The sequence below is a fragment of the Agelaius tricolor genome, unplaced genomic scaffold (genome assembly GCF_023055355.1).
Source record: "Agelaius tricolor isolate 1412-34295 unplaced genomic scaffold, bAgeTri1.0.p SCAF_11, whole genome shotgun sequence".
NCBI lineage: Eukaryota > Metazoa > Chordata > Aves > Passeriformes > Icteridae > Agelaius > Agelaius tricolor.
In genome coordinates, this window is record NW_027269271.1 from 28,538,233 (window position 1) to 28,562,909 (window position 24,677).

At 42.7% G+C, this 24,677-nt stretch overlaps 1 protein-coding gene across 1 annotated transcript in view; it reads left to right on the plus strand.

Moving 5' to 3' along the window:
* PATJ (PATJ crumbs cell polarity complex component) overlaps positions 1-24,677 on the plus strand; it is a 144,993-nt gene that overhangs the window by 56,155 nt on the left and 64,161 nt on the right. The window contains exons 23-26 of the mRNA XM_071435599.1: positions 450-627; positions 1,465-1,575; positions 2,301-2,378; positions 5,427-5,544. Of these exons, the coding sequence (XP_071291700.1) occupies positions 450-627; positions 1,465-1,575; positions 2,301-2,378; positions 5,427-5,544 (485 nt within the window). The remainder of the gene's footprint in view (positions 1-449; positions 628-1,464; positions 1,576-2,300; positions 2,379-5,426; positions 5,545-24,677) is intronic.

The following is a 24,677-nucleotide window of genomic DNA, read 5'->3' on the forward strand; positions in this document are numbered from 1 at the left end:
AATTGTTTTTATGGTCCCAAGCAAAATATGATCAGAAAGTTCCTGCTTGAGCTGATGAATATGCACTGAAGTCAGTGTTCAGAAAGTGGTATGAAATACTTCATTATTTGTCCAACGTGCCACTTGCAGGGCTTCCCATTCCCAGACGCTTTGCTCAAGCTGAAAGGGGATGAGTATTTACTTGAAGATCTGACTTTCTCTGAAATAAAAGCCTCTGCCCAGTGGGCAGGGATTGGCAGCAGAATTTTGCTCTTATTGTGGGGTGAGATCTGCTCAGAGTGAAAACTCAACTCTGTTGAGAGCATTCTCAGGCTTCTTACTTTATCCCTTTACTCTGTTAAATCTTCTTGAAAGACCAGGAGCTTACATTTATTTAAGGCTTTGCATTGTCGTTTAAAAAAAAAAACCTGTTTGAAGCTCTTGAAACTACCACATATTTTTTTTTACAGTGTTGAGATCTTCAGAGACCCTGAGGTGTCTCTTGGAATCAGCATTGTTGGTGGACAAACTGTCATAAAGCGCCTGAAGAATGGAGAAGAACTTAAAGGGATCTTTATCAAACAAGTTCTGGAAGACAGCCCAGCAGGAAGAACAAGGGCTTTAAAAACTGGAGATAAAATACTTGAGGTAAATGGAGATAAACCTTCTTTTTTAGTCTAAGAAATAAAAATTGTCTCAAATGGCTTTGGGTGGAGAGAGGAACAAAATACTGCCACCACTTCATGAGGTATTGGCAACACTTTGTTTTGAAAACCAAAGGAAAGCTCTGGTGGTGTTTCTTTTTTTTAAGCTCTGACTATGGAGCTCTTTTAACTTTCTCCTCTGTATTTAAGAAAAGATGTGTCCTGGTGTCTGAGGGGGAACTGAAAAAAATGGGAGTGTCCTCCTCCTGCACAAATGAGGAATAAGTTACAGCATATCTGTGAGCATAAATTTCATATATACAAGGACACAGAGTGTTCATACTGAATTATGGGCTGTTATTTTGTGTGTGTGGATTTAGAGTGGTTAACTGATAACCACTGTTTGGGATAAATCCCTGATTCTGGCAGGTGCTGCGGGGGAAAATGTCATTCCTGCCTCTCACCTCGGGTTGATTTTTTTTTTACTCATTTTTCTCCAAATTAATACTTCAGTATCTGGGGTGCCAAGCTGATAGTGCTGTTCAGGTTTAATTTACAAACAGGTACAGCCTGAAAGAGTTAGATCTAATGTTATGTAACACCCTGACAATCTCATTCCTTATGTTTTTATCTAGAAGAATTGGTTTGGGCAACATATGGCCATCTTTTAATTATGAATACCAAGTAATACACTTTTCTTTAAACCATCATCAAATCATACTTTACAAATAATTACTCTTGACTGTTTCTGATGCCTTCCTCAGATACACTAATCTGCTGCAAGTGTGTGTGATGCCTTGTAATGGCTCTGTACCTAATAAAAATAAACACTGTTTGTCAGGTTTCTGGGGTAGACCTACAAAATGCCACCCACAAGGAAGCAGTAGATGCCATCAAGAATGCAGGAAATCCTGTGGTGTTTGTAGTCCAGAGCTTGGCTAATGTACCAAAAGTAAGTTTATTTCAATTTTTATTCCAAAACTTAATAAATGCATAACATGCATCTTATTTTAAACTTGGCTAAACTCCTTTCAGCCAGTTCTATCCATTTTTGTGTCCGAGGATGGATCCTTTCAGTCAGTTACAGACCAATTGATTGATTGATTACTTCTCTGGCCTAATTGGAAACCTCATTTGTCTAATTTACATGGAGTAGATGCAAATCTGTTGACTAGGTGTTAATTCAACTCTCAGACCAGTGTAGTACGAGTCTGGCCCTATGCATTTTAATTTGTCCGTATTTTATAATCTAGAAATAAACTCTGTTATCCAAAGGAGCTAAGCTGGAATTAAAATGAGTCAGATTCACACCAGCAGCTCCTTGTGAGATGTGTCACCAGAGGGACCTGAAACAGTTCCCTGGGAGCAAGTTAATTTCCAAGAGATTTGAGGCATCTCCTCATCTTTGAGGCCAAGGCAAGAAACTTTTCAAAGCCTTAGTAAGAGCAGGCATACAATTCTACCTGCCTGAAGTCCACACAGAAACTCCAAACTTTTGATGTAAGAATGTAATCCAGTGAAAAAATATTATTTCTAGACTGCACTGCAGTGCCCTTTTACACTGGGCAAAGTGCAGAGTGCACTGGGGAACTTTGTTGCTGTCAGGAGCTGATTTTGGATGTTTGTTTTGCAGCTGTAATTCTCTCTCTAATGTGGGTAATGTACATTGGTTTTCAGGTGGTTTCTCCTGCCCAGCCTAAGGGAATCAAAGTCAGCAAAGATCAGGATGCAGACAAAGAAAATAAGAGTGATAAGGTATTTATTGCATTCAGTGCTGTACCCAGGTTTTACTAAATCAAATGGTATAATAGCATGTATTCTAACTCTATGATAAGCTTCCTCCCAAGTCTGAAATTAAATTTGAAGTGTTTTGTTGAAATATCTTTGATTCTGCGACTTTTTGCCAAATTCCTGCCAAATATTCTGACATTTATTCTGTGGGTGTCTGCTGGGTGCTGAAACCCTGTACTTAGCACAGCTCCTCACTGTCAGCTCTCTGAAGTACCTGGTTTGCTCTGTGTGGAGGCAAATTGATTCCCTTTGTTCAGCAGAAACAGAGCAATGGCAACATGTACACAAATAATATCCTCAGTGTGGGGCTGCCTGCAATCCAGTGAAATCACCTTGTGGGATGATGGCATCCACAGAGTCTCCTGCATTTCCCAGCTGTGTAAAATGAGGAAATGACTGAGGGATCTGTGGCTGCTCAGCTAATTGTGAGGCAGTTACTGCACAGTGACTTCCAAACTACTTCACAGCAGCTTTAAAAGAGAAAAAACTCTGTTTGGTAGAAAACAGGGAGTTTGTGTTAATAAGGGAATAAGGGAAAAAAATAATTTTTCGTTTTCAGCTGTATCACTCTCATGGCCTTGGTGTTTTCCTGGGAGATTTGTCCTGACTGAGGAGTGTAGTTCAGGTTCTTCGAGGGTGTGAGAGCAGCAGGAGCAGAGACAGAATTAATGCAGACAATAAGTTTTGCCTGGTGCAGTTTAACTACAAATAGGATGAAGTTTCCATTTGATCCTACTCAGCACTCTGGTGTTTGTTGGGTACTTGAGAGGACCCTTTTACCTCCAAAAGTTTTTGTAAAGGCTCCTTTCAGATCCAGTCAGGGACAGGAGCAGCGAGGCTCAGTTATCAGAAAAGGTGTTGGAAGACATGCTTTCATGCCAGAGGATAATACTTCCAATGAAGCACTTACAATCCCCTTTTCTTGTGTGTTTTTTTTTTTATCTGTATTTCTAATCTCAAAAGCTCTCATCCTCTGGCAACGTGCTGCCTTTAATCTGCAGCGCTCCGGTGCGCCGCGTTCTGCGGCGTTCCGAGGTTAAAGAGGGAGCCTCGTCTTTTTCAGGCCTTTTTCATCTATTGCTGCTGTAAACTGGTGGGTGGAATATAGAAGAGCTCCAGTGCATGAATATGTAGCTCCTTTTGGGCTTTGAACATGGGCTCACAAAGCAGTGGCAGTGCACTTCTGTGGGGCCGTCTCGGAGTTGGGAAGAGTTGCTATTAGTGGATTATTAGTCCACATCCCTATGGGGAATCACTGATATTTCTAGTCCAGTCTTCAGACACTCACAAAAGAGTTTGGCTTGAAAGCAGCCACATCCAGCTGGAAAACTTGCCTTTTCCTGTATCTTTTCAAATGCTGGAGGTTTTTCTCTGATTTGTTGGCGTTTATCCTCCTCTATTGATCTGTTTGTTTCAAAATGAGCACTTTGATTTCTATAAAACCACTTCAAACAACAGTGGACAAGCCAGATGTTGACATTATTTTGCTGGTTGGTTGTGTGAACTGCGCTTTTGCCCCTTGTTGGTACAAAAACGTGGTACAGTGGAGGAGCCAGGCACAATTTTCTCATCTGGATTTTCAGTGGGACAGGAGAAATAAGAGATATTTGTCCCTCTGAGCCTGGAAAACTGCTGGGTAAGCCTGGGTGCCTCGTGTAATTTCACACAGGCTTTCTAACAAACATTTAAGGTCTTAAAAAGCCAAAGGGTCAACATTTAGACTGTAAGTTATTACTAAATTACAGTGATAATAAAGTGACTCATTTGTCATGGGCAGCTGAGAGTGAGGCTGCAGATTTTCCATCTTTACCTGCTCAGGAAAACAGAAGCCAAGTTCTCCCTTGCTTCCTGGATCATCTGGATTTTGCACAGTTCTGTCTGTGCTGGCTTCAAGAAAAAAGTAGGAGGCACCATTAAGTGTGTTACATCCTTTTGGAAAACAGCTGTTGTGCTTCCAAGTGCTCTCACTACACACTTTTGCTACTGGTGGATTGAATTAATTCCATTTATCATTGCGTTCTGTGTTCAGTGCAATGCTTTCCTGTTAATTTTTTAAATGGATGAGATGACAGATATTTTTACCCCTTCAAATTTTCCACATATTGCAGCTCACCACTTGCACCGTTCTATACGAATTCAGCTTGAAGAATTTAAAAATCAATACACAGGTTCAGCTTTCATCGCTGAAAAAATGAAATATTATCCTGGGCTCGATGTGTTTGGGTGTTGTGTCATATTTCCCAGCCACAGAAGGAATTAATTACAGGAATTCTGGGTGCTCTAATGGCATCTGCTCCCTGGTGTTCCCTCTCTAAAGTGCATCCTGCTATTAGCAGTGGGCTTGCAGGGGATGCAGCTGAGCATCCTTTAGTGGAGTCCTGGTGCACACCAAGGCAGGACTCGGTTCCTTGGAGCTGTGAAACAATTGCTGAGCTGAGCCAGAGCCTCTCCAGCCTCAGAGCCTGCTCTGCATTCCTGCCATGCGCCGCTATATGCATCATTATAGGAGCTGCCTGTATTTATGTGAGGTAATAGAATTTTATTGGGAGATATAATTCAAAACCTTTATTAAATTTACGCCAAAACACGGACGGACTGGGATGTTTAAATATTCATGTGTGGACTAAGAGGATTGAGTTCTTATTTGATGTATTTTTTAAAAATTGATGTTTATCAGCACCAGACAGTTTTGTTATGGAGGCTTATAAGAAACAGGGTATAACTCAATGTTTGTTTTTAACCCTTGATTAGTGTTCACACTTTGATGTTACGACAATACACAAGTATTTTATCAACAAGTAAATGTGCATGCACAATTGTGTTTTAGTTTTGTTTTTCTTGATGTCCAGTGTCACTTCTTGCTCTGCTTTCTTGCACAAAAAGCCTTTGCTGCAGAATTTAGCATTGTAATTAAGTGCTATGCCTGTGCACATGCAGTGCAACAGACAATGGGATTTTTTTACGTTCTCAGAGGTTACAAAACGTGTAATTCATTGTCTTTGAATCCATCAGAGGAAATATGGGGCTCCACCTCCCATGAAGCTGCCACCTCCTTACAGAGCCCTCGAAAGGCACCACGCAGGGGAGGCTGCTCTGGGTGAAGAGGAGGATGAGGATGCTTGTGCAGAGGGTGAGTACTCCTCCAATCACTGCATCAGATCACATTTGTGGGGCACAGTCAGCTGCTGATAAACCTTTTATTGCTTGTGGGAAGTGGTGCTCAGTGTGGCCACAGCATCGATCCTCAGCCTGGTTTGTGACTCAGATGCTTCTTCTCCCCAGCCAGGTCCCAGAGCTCAGCTCTTCTGAGGAGATACAGGGAGGGCTGAGTTTATTTTCAGCCCCAGAACATGCAGGCTGTGTCTGGAGGAGTTGCTGGGGCAGAGATGTCAGCAGTGGCTGGGGATGTTCTGTTTTACTGCTCTGATTTCAGTGGTAGTCAGGCACCTGTAGGTTGAGGACCACTGGTGCAAAAAAACCAGAAATCCTGGAGCTGGTCCCAGGCAATGCTGTTCAAGGAAGATGGGCTCCTTTAAAAAGAAAAATCTGCTGATTTGCTGTTTTGGTGCTCTGCTGAAGAAAGGATGCCCTGGTTTTGTAGCCCTCTGCCTTGGAAGGGTTCTGCAGTTGTCCCATTTTGGGTTTGGCAGTGGTTTGTGGTGGTGCTCACTCTGTGGAAGAGCAGGGACCTGAGGAGCAGGAAGCAGTGCAAGTGGAGAGCTCCTGGCAGCATGATTTAGATTCCAGCTGCGTTGGAATCACAACTTTGGTTAAATGGAATATTATTATCCATAGCTTATCTTGCAGTAAAATATTTAGGAATACTGAATTTGCAATTAGGAGTCCTAAATTACTTTCTAAAATCAGTTACCTTTTCAGTTACCTTTTTTTTTTTTTTCTTTTATCTTTATGCTTTTTTGTGCCAAATCAGTATAAGGTGAGATGAGGCCTTGACAGTGGAAAGTGCCCCTGCCCATGGCAGGAGGTGGAATGAGATGATCTTTAATGTTCCATCCATCCCTGTAACATTCTGTGATTCTGTGTGGGCTTTTGTTGGGGTTTAGTTTGGTTTGGTTTTTTTTTTTTTTTTGCTACAGTGATTTTCTCATCATCTTGAGCTCTCAAACAGACTGGGTAAATCTCCAGTTGTAACAAACTCATTCCAGCTCGTTATTGAAGTTCTAATTCCCAGTTAAAGGGTAGGGGTGATAAGTAGGCTGACACCTGAGTTATCTAATTAGGATATGCCTCAATCCAAGTGCTTGCTGGGCCTAAGTTAATACTTTGCACAGAAGTAATTCCTTATTCATGGGCTTGGCCATTTTTTAGCTCTCCTGCCATCCCTAATGATATTGCTGGCTGAGGCTGGAAGCTGAAAAGGTAAAGCTGCTGCTGATATTAAATTCATCAATCCTACCAGACTTGGCAGCAGCACACAGATCTGTTCAGGGGAATCTCCTCTCTTTCCTTTCTACTGACTGAAGTTGAATGTTTCGCTGTAGCCATCTTTTCCATGAATCTTGGGAAACAGAGATATGTTCTTCCTCACCTCATTCTGTTCCTTTAAAAATTAAGAACAGGCCAAGGAAGCCTAAACTAAGTTTGTGCCTCAGCCCTTGCAGTAAAAAGTATGTTAGAAATGATCCAAGTGTACTTAATGGCATTAAGCATCTTGGCAGCTGTGGAATGGCCTTTTACAGAGTCCCTGTTCTGTGATCACTTGAAAAACAAAGTTTTCTCTGCAAATTCCAGTACAGTGATGTTTCTGTGAACTGCTTGATGCTCATAACTTCTGTCCTGGTTCTTGAGCAGCTTTCCCAGAAATCCCAACCCAGACTAAACTTGTCTTTCTGAAATGTCCATTTGTATGTTCATATTGCTCTGTCCCTTACCCACTTATCCAGCTCATTCTGCTGGGTTTGGAACTTAACTAAAAATACATCAACAGGTGAGCTGGATTTATTGTCTTCCTTATTTAGAAGATAAGGTTCCTTCCAAAAGGAAGATGTGGTAAATTCACATCATAACCTCTCCCTTATTTGCTTCCTGGAGTTCTCAATCTCTGTCACAGCATGGAAAGCTTTGGAGGGCATTTTGAGGTGGGACAGCTGTTAAACCTGTCCTCTTGTTTTGCTCCTGATGGATTTTACTTTATTTTTTAGCATTCTTATTAACACAGCTGCAGTGTCAGGAACCTGCTCATCAATTTCTTTCAAACTCCAGAAATACTTTATTTGCTCTGCTTGACATTTTTTGTCCTTGCTTATCAATTCTTTCAACCCTCCCTCTCATCTTTTGTCTCCACATCCTCCATCATTCCCCAGACTGAAAAAGCAGAGCATTGTTAGTCTTCCTGCCATATCTGAGAATTTTTCTTTCCTTTCTGTCCCATCCACATGGCCTCAGAGTCCCCATGTTTTGTCTGTTTTCCCATTAAAGTGGCCGAATAACCTTTTGGTGTTGATTTAATTTCCCCTGAAGTCTAAACCCATTTGCCTTTTGGCAATGCTCCCTTTTATTTCTGCTTTCCCACTGCTGAAACTGGAGCTCTCATTGCTGACCTGGAGCCTGAATTCCTGTTTGGAACAAACAGTCATTTCTTGTACATGTTCTCCCTTTTCTTTCCTGGAGTTGGTTTTGATCCAAAGAGGGAAAATTCTTGTTGGGAATAGAACTGTGAGGTAGTTTTGGTTTAGAGAAACTCCAGACATGTCCTCCATATTTCTGTGGTTTAAGAAGTTTAAGGTTCCAGGTGTTTTGCTGCTTGGTTGTTGTTGTTTTTTTTAAGGTGACTCTTGCACCCAAGACCTTTTAGTTTCAGATCTGCTTCCCCTTTGCTTCATGCCTCCAGTGTTTCCAACATCATTTCCCAAGTTCCTAGATGGCTTTTCCTCGACTTTGAAAGAAAGTTGAAAGTTGTATTTCCTCTTGTCTTACTCCTTTTTCTAGAGGCACTGCCAAATCTTTATCTGTACCCAGCTCTAACCCTGTGTGTGGGTTTTGTTTTCTCTTTGCTTTGAGGTTGCTGTTTCAAGTTTTTGGGTTTTTTTTAATGCATGGAAACAGTTTTGCACAACTTGCAGTGTGTCCATCCATCCTGCTGCAAAAGGAGCTTTCAAAATGCTTCATCCTCCAGACCTGAAACATTTTGGAGTTTTCCCTTCCCACGCTTGCCCGTGGCAGAACCTGTTTTGGAGAAAGAAGTTTTATGGAGACTTCTCAAATCTGAAAAACACTGAGTTGCGAATGGATTTTTTTTTCTTCTTTTTTTTTTTTTTTTAAATCAAAACAAGTGAAAGGAGGGGAAGGCACACAAAGGAGCTGTTTGTGCTTGTGAGCAGCTGTGCTGCAGGCATCAGTAGGCACTGGTGTGTTTTCCTGGAGTGGGGATGGCTGGAGGTGTGCTCCAAGGACCTGCTAATGGACCTGTGTGCACCCCGTGGTGGCTTGCTGCCATAATGAGGGCTTGGCTGGAAAAAGAAGCAGGGGAAGTGGATGGGCAGAGCAGTTTGTAATGGAATTTTTGGTGAGGTTGTCCTTGGGGGAATTCCTGGCTGTACGTTTGGGATATGCTTTCGTGACCGAGTTGCAGCAAACGTGAATCGGACAGGAGAGAGCTGAAAAACCATTCTAGAAAAACTGAAAGGACAACTGAAAGAACTTGGAATCCTTAATTTCAACTGCTGTTCTGTTCTTTGTGGAATCTTTTGTCAGTTAGTTGACTGGGATCGATCTGGTTGGTTTCAAAGAAGTCCAAAATAATAAAAATGGATGGTAATAAAAAATTTGTGGAAGGTGGCTTGGATAATGGACTAAGCTACTGCTGTGCTCAGACTTCCTGTCTGCAAGGATATTTAACTGTATTTAATAAGGGGATAATAATGCCCCCTTCCTCTTATTTTGCCTCTAGGTAATGTAGAAATCAATGAAGCTCTAAGAAAGCATAATGATTTATCTTCCTAAGATGCCTTTTTGAGGAACAGTGGTTTCTCTGCTAAAGCAAGAGATTTTAAAACTTCTCTGGTATTTTGACTTTGCATTCTTGACTCAGAGGGTGGGGAGGCCCTGGCATGGAGGAGTTGTGGATTCCCCATCCCTGGAAGTGTCCAAAGCCAGGCTGGATGAGCTTTAAGGTCCCTTCCAACCCAAATCCTTCCATGGTTCTGTGATCCCCCCATGGTTGTGATAAATCTGTGGGTGCAGGAGGGTTGGGTTGGGATTGGGCAGCTCTTAACACACCTGAGGATTTTGGCAGCATCCAGGTGCCAGTGATGTCTGTGATCAGTGAGAGCAGAAAAATAAAAGATGGAAAAAAAGGAATCCAGGTCAGTTGAGAGTTTGAGGAAGGTATGGTCAGGTTGATGGGCTGGGCAGGAACAGGATCTCTGGAAGTGTCTGTGCACTGCTGTGGGCCAGGATGGCAATGTGAGCACCAGCATTTTGGGAAAATGCCAGGATTATTAACAAATGACTAAATAAAAGCCAGCCCACTCATAATTCCTGGGCATCTCACTGTTTGGAGTCTGGTGTATGCAAAAGTTGTGCTGAAACGAAGGAAAAGCAATCCCAACTTTAGCTTTTCACTTTGGGGGGGATCAGCTGAAAATGTTGCTCTCCAGTGGAGGCAGCTCGTGCAGCCAAGCACTGCCTCTCCAATAGATGTCACTGCAATCAACAGCAAACACAGATGATGCTCACAGGGGAAGATGTAGCTTGGAAAAAGGCTTCAAGCTTTATGAAAATAAAACATTGCAAAAGTAGTAATTGCAAGATTTAATGTTCTTAAATATAGCACCAAGTGTGTTTAACACAGTGGATTTTCTTAGATCAGGCAAGAGCCAGGATTAGACAAATAGAGCAGAGACTTTCATTTTTCAGCTCTGTGTTAATCTCTATTTAATGTGACTCTGTGCTGCTAATCTTCTTTTCCCATTCTTGTTCTGACCCATAATTAGCTCAAATACATGGAGTTTATAACCAGCCCTGAGATCAGATCCAGAATGAGCCACAGAGCTGCCCTGGCACACTGGGATGGGCGAGGGAGGTGCTGTCCCTGCACTTTGAGGCTGTGGGTTCGTTTGGGGTTTTGTTGTTGGGCTGGTTTCTTCACTCTCTTTGTGAGTCACACGCACAGTTATCATCTGATGAAGTATTGCGAGAGGAAATTACATTTTTGATGAAGTAATAGTAAAATTGCAGCTGGGACTTCTTGTGGTTTTTTACTGTGTGCTTGACATAATGCACTGAACAGATGGCTGTGTGTGTGCTGTGAGACATATTCTAAAGGAAGGACAATGAACTTTAAAAATGAACAAATTAATGATATTAACGAAATAACTGAGTATTTTGAGTTGCTTTAAATGTAGCTTTTGGAAGAGAGAATTAGTAGGACTTCCCAAAATAACTAAGTGTGTTTATAAATTCAGAGAGAGATTTTATCTTTGCTTTTTTTTTAATTACTAAATGAAGGATTTTGAGTCTTTTCAGTGTTTTCAGTTCAGCATTCATTGCGGCGAAACTAATATTGCTTGTTTGGGGTTTCAACAAAACACAAGTTATGATGAAGTTTGAGCCTTTCTCTGCTTACAATGACAGATTGGTTTTGTTCCCTGACATTAAAAAAAAAACCCAAAACAAAACAAGCAAACCCTGTGCCACGAGCACGTATCAGTGTTGGGAAACCGCAGCGCCGGGGAAGAAGGGATTTAATGAAGCCGTTTCTGGGAGAGAAATTAATTTTTAACCCCTGTAGCTCGCAGGAAGGAGGATGCTCAGATAAATAAGATTATTAACTGCTCCTCTGCCATGCAGTGGGTCATTAAGCAGGAAGGCACCTGCAGCTGCCAGGCACACAGGCACGCCGGGGGTGACTCGTGTTTGGGGATGGAGATGTCATTCGGATGCTGGCAGAGCACAAACAGCAGCTGGGAGCATCCGTGGGTCAGATGTGGGAATCCAGGGATCTGCTGCTCCCCGTGTGCTTCCACAGGCAGCTCTCCTCTGCTGGCAGATGTGACTGGGAGCTTGTGGGCAGCCCGAAATTAATAGAATTGATGGCATCTCGTAATAGAAACAGACAGACGGTTTGCCCTTAAGGAGGGAAAAATCTCAGCAAAATAGGCCCAAGGTCGTCAGAAGAAAGACAAGCCCTGAGCCTGTGTGTGATGAGGATTTGAGCTGCTTACAGCCCTGAATGTTTGTCAGGAATGCAGATTTCCTGAGTACATGCTGGTACAGCAATGGTACAAGGGGGTTTCCCAGGTAAGGATTCACATCTATCTCTATGTCGTGTTTGTTTCCAGCAAGTCGTTTTTTGAGCATTTTTAGTGATAATTTAGAACTAGTGAAGTGCTGGAGAAAGAAAATAATAGCAGAGATCTTCTTTTTTTTCTTTCCTTCAGTTTGAAGCATGGACATATAGCATGATTAGAATATTGAATGCATTTAACATCTTTAAAATATTTTCTCTTGTGTTTGCTTATAAATCATTGCTTCTCTGTGTGCCAGTGCTCAACATTCTTGTATACAGAACTGACTGGAGCACACGGTGCTTAAAGTATAAGAATTCGTAGCATTAAATTTCTTGCTGTATAGAATAATCTACTCTTCCATAACTGTTATTGTAATGCAGAGACAGATGGCTGAATTTTCTTCACTTTGCTTGTTAAGAATGTGTTAGGTAAATGTTTTTAGACTAAAATAAAAAGCTGCTGGGAATCTAAACTGAATATTCAGCATTTTCGTGGTTGAAGGAGGCAAAGCAAGAATAAAGCAATGTGATAGTAAACAAATGAGCTATTTGCAATGAAGGATAATCTAATCTTTAAATATTGCCTGAGATTGCATTTGTTCTTAGGTAAGATCTTTTCTTCCAACACCAGCCAGGTACCCAGAGAATAGCACTGAGATGCTGGGCATGAAATACCCAGATTTGATGTTGGAAGGTTATTACATTGTCTGGGGCTGGGTGCAGGTGGCTGATGTTGTTTGGGATCTTTGATCTCGCTCCGGTGCTACAGATAAGTAATTTCAGATAGAAGATAATGTCTGTGCTGTAAATCTGTAAACACAGGCACAAACTTGCTAAGAGAGGATGATCCAAGTAGGTCTTTATGTATTGCTCTCACCAAAGTGCTCTTTAATATCACTGCAATGACTTGCAACTAAAAATATGTTAAAAGGAGGTAAATATTTAAATAGGTAAATGAAAGGCAGACACCGGCTCGTAAAAGGTGCTTATGTGTTTATATTCTTGACTAATAACCTGATTTTTAGATGGGAAGATATCTTTCATCATAAGCACCATAAATGATGTTGCTCCAGTGCACAGAGGAAAAAAAAAATTAAAAAGAAAACTCCACAGTGCCTCATGTCTTGCCCAGACTAGCACAGCATTGCTTCTAGTTAGAATATAGAGCAGATTATTTGCATAATAGCTCTGTAACAAAATTATCTGCTTGGTTTAAGCAGTAGCTGCTCCCAGTATGTAGTGGAAGTAAGGATCTAACAGAAGGGAAATAGAAAAAATGCTAAATGACAATAATTTCATTCTTTACAGACATTACCTAGTTTTGCACAGTATTGCAGCAATTGAGGCAGCTGCCCAGAATCACTTCTTGAACTGTCAGGAGAAAGTTGAAATCATTTTTTGCTTCTCAGTCTGAAGACTGGATTCTCCCTTATTCCCTCTCGTGTCATCACTTTGAGCAGGTGTGTAATTGCTCTTTATCAGGGTAGGTGGCATTTAAAGAGCAATCCAGAGTATTTATCTCTAGGTGTGCTGGCTACAGTGCACTGTGACAGACCAGTGAAAATTTGCTTTATGCCTTGTAATGGCCACGTGTGTATTGGAAACTGATAGCAAGCTAAAGACATTAGGAAGGAAATCTATATGCAGATATATTTGTGTGTGTGTGTGTGCTGGCTGCATCACATGAGCATCTCTATTTTATCACCAAATTCACAACACTTTTGCCATATTGGCTTTAGGGGAGATGTGGCAGCTGGCTGAAGGGCAGGTGGTTCTTTCTGCTGCCCCAGGAGCAATAATGAGCCTTTTATAATCAGTGTGATGATGTGCATTTCTGTTTTCTTCATCACTGCTTGGAGATCGTGGCTTGTGCTTCCCTCTCTCCGCTTCCCCAAAAAGTTGTTGGAGGAAGTGTCATAATCTGAGGTTGCCCCTGGATCCCTGGAAGTGTCCATGGCCAGGTTGGACAGCACTTGGAGCACCCTGGGATAGTGGAAGTGGTGCCTCAGGTTTTGGCTTTTCTATGTTTCCCATTCTGTGCTGCTTTAGTGTGTGGGTCTGGGCTCACATCAGGGGATGCTGAGCTCTGTGCACAGAGCAGGGAGACAAAACAATTCCTGCTCCAGCTGGGCACCAAGGACAAATGATCCAAATCTCAGCCCAAGAGCACAAACCCCGTGGGCTGGAGAGAGAAAAACAAGCAGGGTGGGACTGCAGGGGCTAAAGCTGGAATGGGACAATGAACTGCAAGGTGCAAATGGAGCAGAACTGATCCCAAGGACAGAGCCCGTGCCCGGCCGTGCATTTTGGGGCCATTTTGGTTCATCTTGGGTGCAGGCCTGGCTGGGCTCTGGTGCTGCCCAAGGTGTTTTGTTTTGTACCAAGTGCTTTGAACGGTGGGGTTCTGATTTGTTTCAATGCATTAGGTATTTTCAGAGGGGTTTTGTGTCCCTTTCACTGAAAAACAAGCACGTTAGTTGTCACAGATTTATAAATTCTGGTGAGTTTTTTCTGCAATTTCAGAATGGTAAGCCTAAGGAGATTTTTTTAACCTGTAAATGTTATGCTTATATAGTATCCTAAAGTCTGTATCTCTAGAAAAGTACAGACTTCAAAAAGAAGAACTCATCATTTCCATGGTGTGATGGTCCTGGGAATTTTACAAGATACTGGAGATAAGTTCCCACACTTGCAGTGTGCTGTTACTCATTGATGAGCCAAGTACCCAAACTGGAGGGGGATTTGAATGGAAAATCCAGAGGGTGGGAAGGCACAGGGCATTTTCTTGTGTGTGCACTTGCACGTGGAGCTAAGTTATGGCTCTGTGCTGTGAGAGCAGAGAGGGATTCCACCTCCAAATGACTTTTGGAGAACTTGTGCTACTGGGCCTCCATCCCTGCAGGTGTTGTGGGAGCAGACAGCACTCCCTGTGTGCTAGAACATCACCACAGTCTGTGTCCCTACAGAGAGGGATGGTCCTGGAATCTGTGGCTGTTCGTGGTGCAGTCGCTGCTCAGCCTCAGCACAGCAAGGAGCAAGGATGACACCCCCTTGGTGCTTGGCCTCCTGCTCCCTGTGCCAGCCTCACCTCAACCTGCACCTTCGGGTCTTGACATATGCCTGCACTAACTATAAACCTTAACACAAGGTTCTGAACCAGAAAGTATTTTTTTTTCATCAGGTGTTGGGCAAAAAAATCTGGTTTAAACCCCATAAGGTTTGGCTTTAATTTCCTCTGTCCATTTTGTAACCTGTTATTCTTTTAGGGAGATGACAGATTATTCAAGGATTAACACAGTATCACTTTGTTGTGCATCATTAATGGATTTAAGTAGACCATGCTGTAATTTTAGAGCAAGAGTTCATTTCAGGATTGAGCTGTTAGAAATGTAGAACATGTAATTTTTAAAATGTTGTTTATATAGAAGATGGGGGTTTTTAAACACTGTTTTTCAAGGGCAGAAAGCCACTGAGGGAGCAGCCTTCCAGTGTGGTGCCTAGTGAGGTATCTCTGAGGGGCTGGGATAAGAGTGGAAGGGGAAAAAATAGGATGAGACAGGAATGTGTGATGCCTTGAGAAGGATGACCTAGAGCAGAGGCTGGGCAGAGCTCCAGAATAAAGCAGGGATTTATTCCAAGCATCTCCTCCATGGATCCACCTTGGGCAGCACCAGAGCCCAGCCAGGCCTGCACCCAAGATGAACCAAAATGGCTCCAAAATGCACGGCCGGGCACGGGCTCTGTCCTTGGGATCAGTTCTGCTCCATTTGCACCTTGCAGTTCATTGTCCCATCCCAGCTTTAGCCCCTGCAGTCCCACCCTGCTTGTTTTTCTCTCTCCAGCCCACGGGGTTTGTGCTCTTGGGGCTGAGATTTGGATCATTTGTCCTTGGTGCCCAGCTGGAGCAGGAATTGTTTTGTCTCTGTGCTCTGTGCACAGAGCTCAGCATCCCTTGATGTGAAGCCCAGACCCACACACTAAAGCAGCACAGAATGTGAAAATAGAAAAGCTAAAACTTGAGGCACCATGTGGTGGATGAGGGAGCAAGGAGAGCTCTGTGCAAGGATGAGCAGGGGCAGCTTGTGGGCAAGGATTGGGAGAGAAGTGGGAAGGGAGTTTGTGAGGAATGGGGAGCCCAGCAGAGCCTTTTGGGGCCAGAAGGATGTGGCTGCTCTTTGTGTGTGCAGGAGGGATCTGGGGGATGGGGATGGGAGTGGGAATGGGGATGGGGATGGGAATGGGAATGGGGATGGGAGTGGGAATGGGGATGAGAATGGGAATGGGGATGGGAATGGGAATGGGGATGGGCAGGCCTTGCACAGGAACACGGGGATGGGGATGGGGAAGGTTGTGAGGGTTTTAATGAGTGGTTCTGTGAGTACTGCAGCTAATGAAGTTGGATTCCTACAGATTTGTGTAGGAAATTCACCTGGCTTGATTGTCCAGGAAGGTGTGAGCTCCACTTGGAGCTTTTCCTGTGGCTGGAGCCTTCCCTTGAGAGAATTCTCTGGCTTTATTAAGTGTGAGCTCACACTGAAGCCTTTCCCCCAGTCAGGGTATTTATCAGGTTTCTTTCCTGCCTATTTTCATGAACTTTTACAGCACCTTTGAGACCCCTGCTCCACCCTGAGATTTGCTGCCAGTCCAGAGGTTTGGGGGCAGGAGCTTGGATTGCACATGGGGTTGGTTACATGTGCTGTGTTCCTGTAGAGAAACAGAATAAAATTAGCTACCCTATTAGAACTAAGCTTAATTTCTAATAAGAGGCTAAAATATAATTAATAAACACTGGAGCATGACCCCTGGACTGCCATTGGGAAGACCTGGCATCTCTTGGGTGGGTTGCCATCTGTTGGATGTTTTGCTTGGCCATCTGTCATAAGAGACACGAAGCATCTTGAGACCTGTGGAGCTCCACACCTCAGTTCCCAGAGGTCAGGTGGCCATGTAAATTTAAAAATAAAATAAAATAGAAAGCAGGATCCATCGAGTTCCAGCTTACCCTAAAGACAGTGTTTATTACTAAAGAGTAAGTCATGGATGCATCTGAATCATCTTATTTGAAGGCTAAATTCCATAAGAAGGGGGGGAAAAAAAATCAATTGAATACCAAGCCAAAAGAATTACAGTCAAAATTACCATACCCCACTCTTACTTTCCCCTCAGGCATTTATTTTTTAACTTTCTCTTAGTTGATTTTCTCCTCCAGTCAGAGTGGAAAAAGTGAGTATTTAATATAGTCAAGTTTATCCATTTAGCTCTTCCTCCTGGATTAATCCTTGGAGATGGATTTCTTTTGCCAGAAGGAAGAAGAGAGAGTGCTTGACATATTGCAAGTCTCTGCTCACATACATCATCAATTTCCTGATTATAATTTGGTTCATTTCAAAAATGCCCAAAGCTTCATGCGTTAATATCTTTATTTCATTAAATACATTAGAAGAGAAGCTATTTGTTGTCTAATAGCATATTTTGGTACTAAAAAAAGAATAAATCATCTCTTCAAATATTCTGTTTACTTCTTTGTGATAGTTTTTCTCCTGCAGAAAAACGAATGCCTTGCTTAGCGCCTCTTATTTGAAAGAAAAGGTGTGTGACCCTGGCACTTCTGTTTTACTCTTTTGTGGAAGAGAAAACAGGTCTGCCAGGCTCTGTCCTTTGGAGAACTTAAAAATAATCAGAGTAGAATTTCTAATACAAAACATTGTTTTATTTAATCAAATCTATCAAGTGTTATGATGTCATAAGTGCAGCACAAACCTGATTAACTTCTCCAATAGACTCTCAGGACAGCTGATTAAATAAGGTTTATGGCTTATTTAGGGAGAGCATGCAGCTGCTGTATGATCTCACAGGATTATTCAGCGGGGGGTTTGTGTGGAGAGGAATTGTTATCCCTCCTCAGTCCAGGATCCCCTGCCTCACCTGATGGGACAGGAATTTGGCTGCTGTAAATGCAGAAGTTGCTGCCTGACTACACTGGAAAAAGATCTGTGTTCTCATTGGCACTGGGCACCCACTGATTTTCAATTTAAGTCACGTGAGACAATTGAAAATTCTTCCTAAAACTCTTGCTGTCTCATTTTAGGAAGAGACCCTTGAATGAATTCTTTATTTAGTTGGTGCCTTTCCCATTTGGAATGGCAGCCATAGCCCAGCAGTGTGTTTCCAGCCTGGAAGTTTGTGTTTTAGGGGTTTATCCACATGAGAAGTGTTCACTTTGTCATCCTCTCCAATGAAAACCTCCTCCAGGAAGGAGGAGTGGATTTGGAGGAGTCGGGCACGAGGGCTGAGTTGGGCAGAGGAGGGAGCAAGGACCTTCTCCTTCATCTCCACTTCTCCTGGGCTGAAGCAGGATCCAAAATCAGAGTGCTGGGCTGGGATTAACACATCAGACACCATAAACTGGGACATGAGAGCTGAATGAATGGAAATACATAGCAGAAGAATGACTGTTGTTTATTTATAAGCAGGAGAGGCCTCACAGTGGAATTGTAGGGGTGCATTTGTTCGGTTCCAAGGTGCACAAATCTGCAGCAGTGCCAGGTGTCGCAGTCATTTTTCATTTCTCATGTTTCATTTTACCTCAGCAATCAGAGGCAGGTTGTGACATTGGGAAGCTCAGGTTTGTACCTAAACAGAGCCTGATGACTCAAGTACAGTTTGATAGCTCAAAACTCAAAAGTGGTCAGGTAGTTTGTAATCGTTTGAGGAGCTGTAGTTAGTTTGATGGAAGACAGAGCAGGCATGAACCTAACAAAATACTGATAAAATAAATAGCAATACTGATAAATAATATGAAATTAATTGATGATGATGATGATGATGATAATAATAATAATAATAATATGAAAATAATAATAATATGAAAATAATAATACTAATACTAATACTAATACTAATAATAATAATAATAATAATAATAATAATAATAATAATAATAATGCCTAAATTTGAAACAAAAAAAGAGGAGATAAACCACCTGAGCAGCATTGTGGGGCTGGTCAGGTCTTTTCCATAAGGGAACTCACTGTCACCTCATGTCCTCTAAAAGCTAGATATGCAGCTTTTTTTAATATTTAGCTGGTTTTTAATTTAGATTGGTTTTGCATTTCGTTTAAATGGAACATTTTCCTCTTTTAACACACACTGGAAGTTTTAAAAGGCAATCTGCACAGAGATCTGAGCATGCTCTGACCCATTAGCATAATTTTCCTGAATAGCTTTTTTCATTTAAAGTATGTGTGCACCCAGAGAATTGAGAGGAATCTGGACCCAGCACTGACCGTAGTAAAAACCCAGCTTTTGCCTTTTTCCTCAGCAGCCTGAAACAAAGGGCTTTTTCTCTCCACAGCCCCTTCAGAGGGAATGAAAACAGCTTATCAAACCTGAGCAACTTGTTAGGGGCTGAGAGAGGATATTTTTCTTTGCTGGCCTGCGAATAAAAGCTGGGAGTGTGAAGCTGAGAGTTGTCAGCTGGAGAATTGTGGAAGTGTTTGTGGGGTGGCAGAGCCTCCTCTGAGGTCTCTGCACAACGAGCTGTGTGTGAAACCCAGAGACAGAACCCTTGGCAAAGTGGAAATTAGGCTGTTAAAACCAGGTTTGATCACCACAGACCCGCCATTATCTGCCAGGAGAATAACAATGCTTCTGTTAAATACCCCAGGTTTAAAGGAAAACGTGGCAGTGAGGACATTTTTGCTTGTATTAATTATAATTAGTGTGTTTGTGTGCAGTGTTTTTATTACAAAGCTGTTGTTTGTGTTTTAATTACATTCTCATGTCTCTCCAAATGCAAACAGTGTATGTTGTTAGGAAAAATATAAAGTATAGAAGGAAAGCTCTTCACAATATCTGACTAATGATTAATTAATTAACCAAATGTATAGTAAATTTTATATTTCCTTAAATGTTTATATAGCTTTTATATATACTTAAAGTATTTAGATCCCCATAGTAGGCCTAAAAAGGAACGTGCAATGTGAATGCAATTTTTTGGTGCAAGTAAATCTATTTTTGTAGTAACTAGCTTGACAGTTACAATCAATCTTCAGCAAAACAACTAAAACCTAAAAATAGAAAAGAGGATTAAAATTTATCATTAAGATTGCCATTGAATTAATTCCCAGCTGAAGTAGCTGGTCATGATCAATCTTCTGTGGGGCTTCTTGCTGTTGAGGCTCTCTCTGTAATTCCCAGCCCAGCTCCATGGACATTTTCCCGGGCTTTACAGTCCCAGTGACTCATCCAGCTCTAATCTGTTTAATCACTGTCACAGCACATTTAAAAACTGCTGTGCAAGCAAAGTTAAGCCTTCTGGGGTGGGGGTTTTTAATCCAAAAGTTTCATGTGTTCATTGTCAACTCCCTGTGACGTGGCTTTGTTGTGCCACAGGGCTCTGCTGCCACAGCAAAGGGAGGTTGGGATTCTCCACCATCTCTCATCCCAGTGTCATTTCCTCCTCCTCACCTGCTCTTCCACAACCAGCTCCCTAGTATTTTTTTTATTTTTATGGCTTGTTAGTGCTGCTGTTCTGATTTTATGTGAAGTTTTACACCGTTGGAGTTTTTCCCTACATTTCACAGCGCCTGGCGGTTCCCCTGGAGACCTTCCTTGGAGGATGTTGTGTAGACCTTTGGACTCACCAACACAGGCTGTGTTTGCTGCTCAGAAAGTCTTTGTGATTAAATCCAAATTTCTCTAGTCCCAATCTAGAGGGAAGAGGTTCAGGCCCTTACTGCAGGTTCTTAAATAATGGAATTAAATGAATTGCTAAGCGAGAAATGTCTCCTCACCTCGACTTCTGAGAGGTGTTGTCTGTGCTGCCTCTTGCAGTTACTTAGCACTGGTCCCCTAAAAGTCTTCATTAGGTAACAAACTCTAAGTTTCTGACAAGAGTCTGACATGGTTCTCTCTAATTAGACTCCATGCAGAAAGATTCCAAGCTAATGCCTGTGCCCGTGGCTTTGTGGGAACATCATTATCAAAGATGAAACACTGTCAGGATCAGCTTACATTGTTCCTGTCAGGGGAGGGAGAATTTAAATGTTCACAATACTCATTTGTTTGCACTGAGACCAAGTGGGGAAAGCCCTGGATTAGAATTCCCAATATTCAGGCACATCAAATGGAGGAGCAGCTCTCAAATCCAAATGGAGGGAATGGGTTATAGATCCTACCAGAGCAAAGTGAGCAGGAACAGGGCAGAAAACCTGATCCTGCCAGGAGCTGCATGAGCCTTGTGGGTCCCTCCCACCTCCTGAGATCCTGTGAGAGGAGTTAGGAAAGACATTGTGTCCCAGTTGGGAGATATTCTCCAAAAACTGAGGTGTGAAAGGGTTCCTTAAAGCAGCTGGATCTGGTGCTGGTGCATCCTGAAGGATCCCTGCAGCACAGCTGGGATTTCTCTGGGATTTTGCAGTCTTACCTGGTGTTCTGCCCTGTTCTCACAGCCAGCCTTCCCTGGGAGCTGCTTTCCTCGGGGAGCAGAGATAACTGAGCCTTATCTCCAGGATGCTCCCGAGCTGGGGAGCTCTGGAGAGTGCGGGGTGTTGGCTTTGGGTGACTTCAGCTGCACAGTGCCACAAAATACACTGCAGTATTCACATTACAGTGTTTCTGTGGGATTTTTCTCTTAAAAATGGGGTCTACAGCAGCTGTCATTGCAGCCTACTTCACCTAATTTTAAGGATTTTAAGCCTAAATTTTAAGGATTTAATTACTCCAAGAATGCCTTCAGTCTGGCATTTCGTAACCATGATGCGATTTATTTTTGCACATGACCATTTGTATCCTCACAGTGGATTTTATCAAAAGTCTTGGTTGCTGTTTGATTGTGTTTAATCAAGCTGCTCCAGGAGTGTGTCTCCTGTCTGGAGAAAGCACCCAGAGTCCCAGAAGTGCCAGTGCTTTTCCTGCAGGACCTCGGGGGCTCCAGCTGGAGCAGCGGCACTCCCAGCTCAGCTCCAGTGAGCCACAGCACTGCACCCACAGGTCACTTCTGGGGAAAGCCAAGTGCTTTCTTGGGGGTTAATGCATCATTGGAAAGGCAAATGAGTGGAAGGATTGTGTGCAGGGGAAGGCAGATTCCCTTATAATCACCAATTATTAGCATGGGATGCTCTATTTACCACACTTGTGGCTAAATCTCCTTTTAAAAGACAAACATGGGTGTGAATAGACTCATCATGGCCTTCTCATCTAATTAAAAAAAGGAAAGCATACAATATCTCTTCCTCAGAGGACTTAAATGTTGTGTAGTAGAAGTGCAGCCTTAGAGTGAAGCTCTGGGCCTGAATAAGGAAAAAAAATTCTTGGTAAAAACTCCATTTGTGCAAAATGTTGGTGTGAAATGGTGCAGGCATTGGAGGTGCTCTCTGGTGTTATGGAGCACAGTTTCCCTGGTTTTCAGTCACTTTTCTCCCTCCTGTTGTCTTTGGGGGTGTGATGGTTCCCTTGATTATAGGAAGAAGTAATTAATGGTTACCAGTTTCCAAAGGCTGAAATGGTGCTTGAATCAGACTGTGGAGGCTCTCATTATCCCCTTCTTCCTGGATGGGTTAACAAGCACCAGCAGGAATTGCCTTTTTCTGCTGGAAAAAGTGATGTGAGGGACAGGTGGGATTTAAGGAGAGAAGTTTCCTTTTGTGAGCTGGGAATGAGAGGAGAAAAACACAACTGGAGCCTGAGCTGGAGGGAGCAGCGAAAAGAAACTTGGAGATCCCAAATAAGAGCTTGAATCCTTCACACAAAACAAGAGGAAAAGAGGGAACGTTCAGCTTAGGGTAAGAATATTGTCTCTCTCTAAAATTGAGAGTTTAATTCCTGCTTGTTTTGTACTTGAGGTTGGGTGAGCTGCATTTGTCAGGGTGTGCAGCCCACACCTGGGCTGTTTGTGGCACCTGGTGCCTGCTCTCCCCCTCATGGGATTTAAAGTAATGTCAGAGTATTCTGGCTGACAGTATTTTGGGGAAGAAGGGGCCATGGAGCTCTTTTTCTTAACTGGGAGAATTAATTGAAGTCTGCCAAGGGGAAAACAGGAATGCTGGGTTTTGTTTTTCTCTGCACATCATCACTTCAGGTTTGGGAAATGATTTCCAAATGGTGTAGATGGAGCAGAGTGCTGCCAAAGGGATGTCAGAGGGGGATTGGAGGGGATGCTGAGTCTCTGGGTCAGGTGGGGAGCTCTCTCTGCCCCCAGCTTTGGAGATAACAGCACTCACAGGGATGTGCCTCTCATCACTTGAGGGAGGGGGACTGCTGACAACAGCATCTCTGGCCCTTCCATTTAGATTTTTGAGTACAACTGCCCTATTTTTCTCATGCTTGCTGATCACTGAGGGCAGAATTGCAGCGATTTAATGGAATTTAGAAAAGCATTACAGAAATACTCTTATTTTTTCTTGAAAGCTTATGAAAACAGATGAGTGCATCACTTTTGAGATAAGGTTTGAAGAACTGTCTGCCTCCTTGGAGCTGAATAGAGGGCTAGTGGGAAGATTAAAACAATAAGCTTATTATATTATTAGTAGTGGGAGAATTCTAAACCCCATTTGTTCAATTATGGTCCCTTCAATATGCTTATTTAGGTTCTTGTAAATTGTAATCAGTAAATTAGACGTGCTGCCCTCGCAGCTCTAGGGTTAGCTTTCAAGGGACTTCCTACATTAATTTTTTTTAATGTTTGCAGTGAAATGAAGAAGGGAATTGGTTGCTTGGTATGCAGGGCTGGCTGTGTGCAGGGGATGCTGCCTGCATGCTGATGTGTCACTGCCCAGTGAGGAGCAGGGGTGCTGCAGCACTGCCTGAGCTCTGCTGGAACAGAGGCAGGGCCAGGGCTGCAACCTGATTTTGTGCTGTGGGGTAAAAATGGGAGATAAATGCATTGGAACGAGCACAGGCTGATAAATGAGATCTCCAGAAGCCAGCACATGCTGCTAACAGAGATCTGAGGTGACACAAGAGGGATGGAAAATCCTCAGCATCACCTTCTATAGTCAAATATCAGCTGTTGTCTCTCTTTCTGATCTTTTTTTCTCTTTTCTTTATGTTTTGCCTTGACATTTTTAATATCGAGCATTTGGTACTAAACCAAATCACCTTGCTGAGTCACCCAGAGCCTTTTCTTTCCTCCTTTTACCTTTTCTGGATGGACTCTCATTTGCATCATGCAGACACACGGTTTTCCAAAGCAACACCTCTTCCCTTTCAGCTCATTTACCTGGAGATTTCAGCAGGTTTGGGAAACAGGCTCCTCAGCAAGTGCTTTTATATATCTGTCATTTAAAGAGCCTTCCTGAGAAGTGGTGTCTGGGTCTGGTGTTGCAGACAAATTGCGTGTTTGTTGCAGTACTAGATCATGCAAGCTCCAATATCCTGACCATATTGTCCCCATTTATTTCTTTTATCTCTCTGTTTAATATAATAGGAATAGTGGCTGAGGCAGGGAAACATATGCAGCAGCATAATAGCAGATTGTTTGGGAGCAGTTGTCTTCCATTTCCAGGGCTTCCCTTTGAAATGTAATTGTCTGCTAATATAACAGGGAAATATCATTGCAGGAGTGATCACTAAAGCGTTTACTCCTGCTTTTGGCTCATGCTATATCTGTATGGTGTTTTTTAAGAGGAGCTGGCTGCAGTATTAGCTGGTGAAATATCCTTGGTGAGATGTGTTTGCAGAAGTTGTGATGGGCATATTGTCACCGAATGTGGAAACAGCCCCGAGCAGTGCCAAAACAAGAGAGACACCGAGTCCCATGTGTGAGGCAGCAACAACAGAATTACAATCGCCTCGTGTAAAGTATCTGGTAATGAAGGCAGATAATGGAATTCTTTGCAAAAGCAGATGCTAACTGGCTCCCCAACCCTAGGCAGCCAGCTGAAAACTGATACCAGCTGGAGGGGAGAAAAAACAGCTGAAAAAGGCATTCAGGGGAAGATGCCTTAGATGCAGGTTTGTTTAAGCAGTAAATACTTGTTTAAAATGATTTTGTGAGATCCTTATTAAGAGGC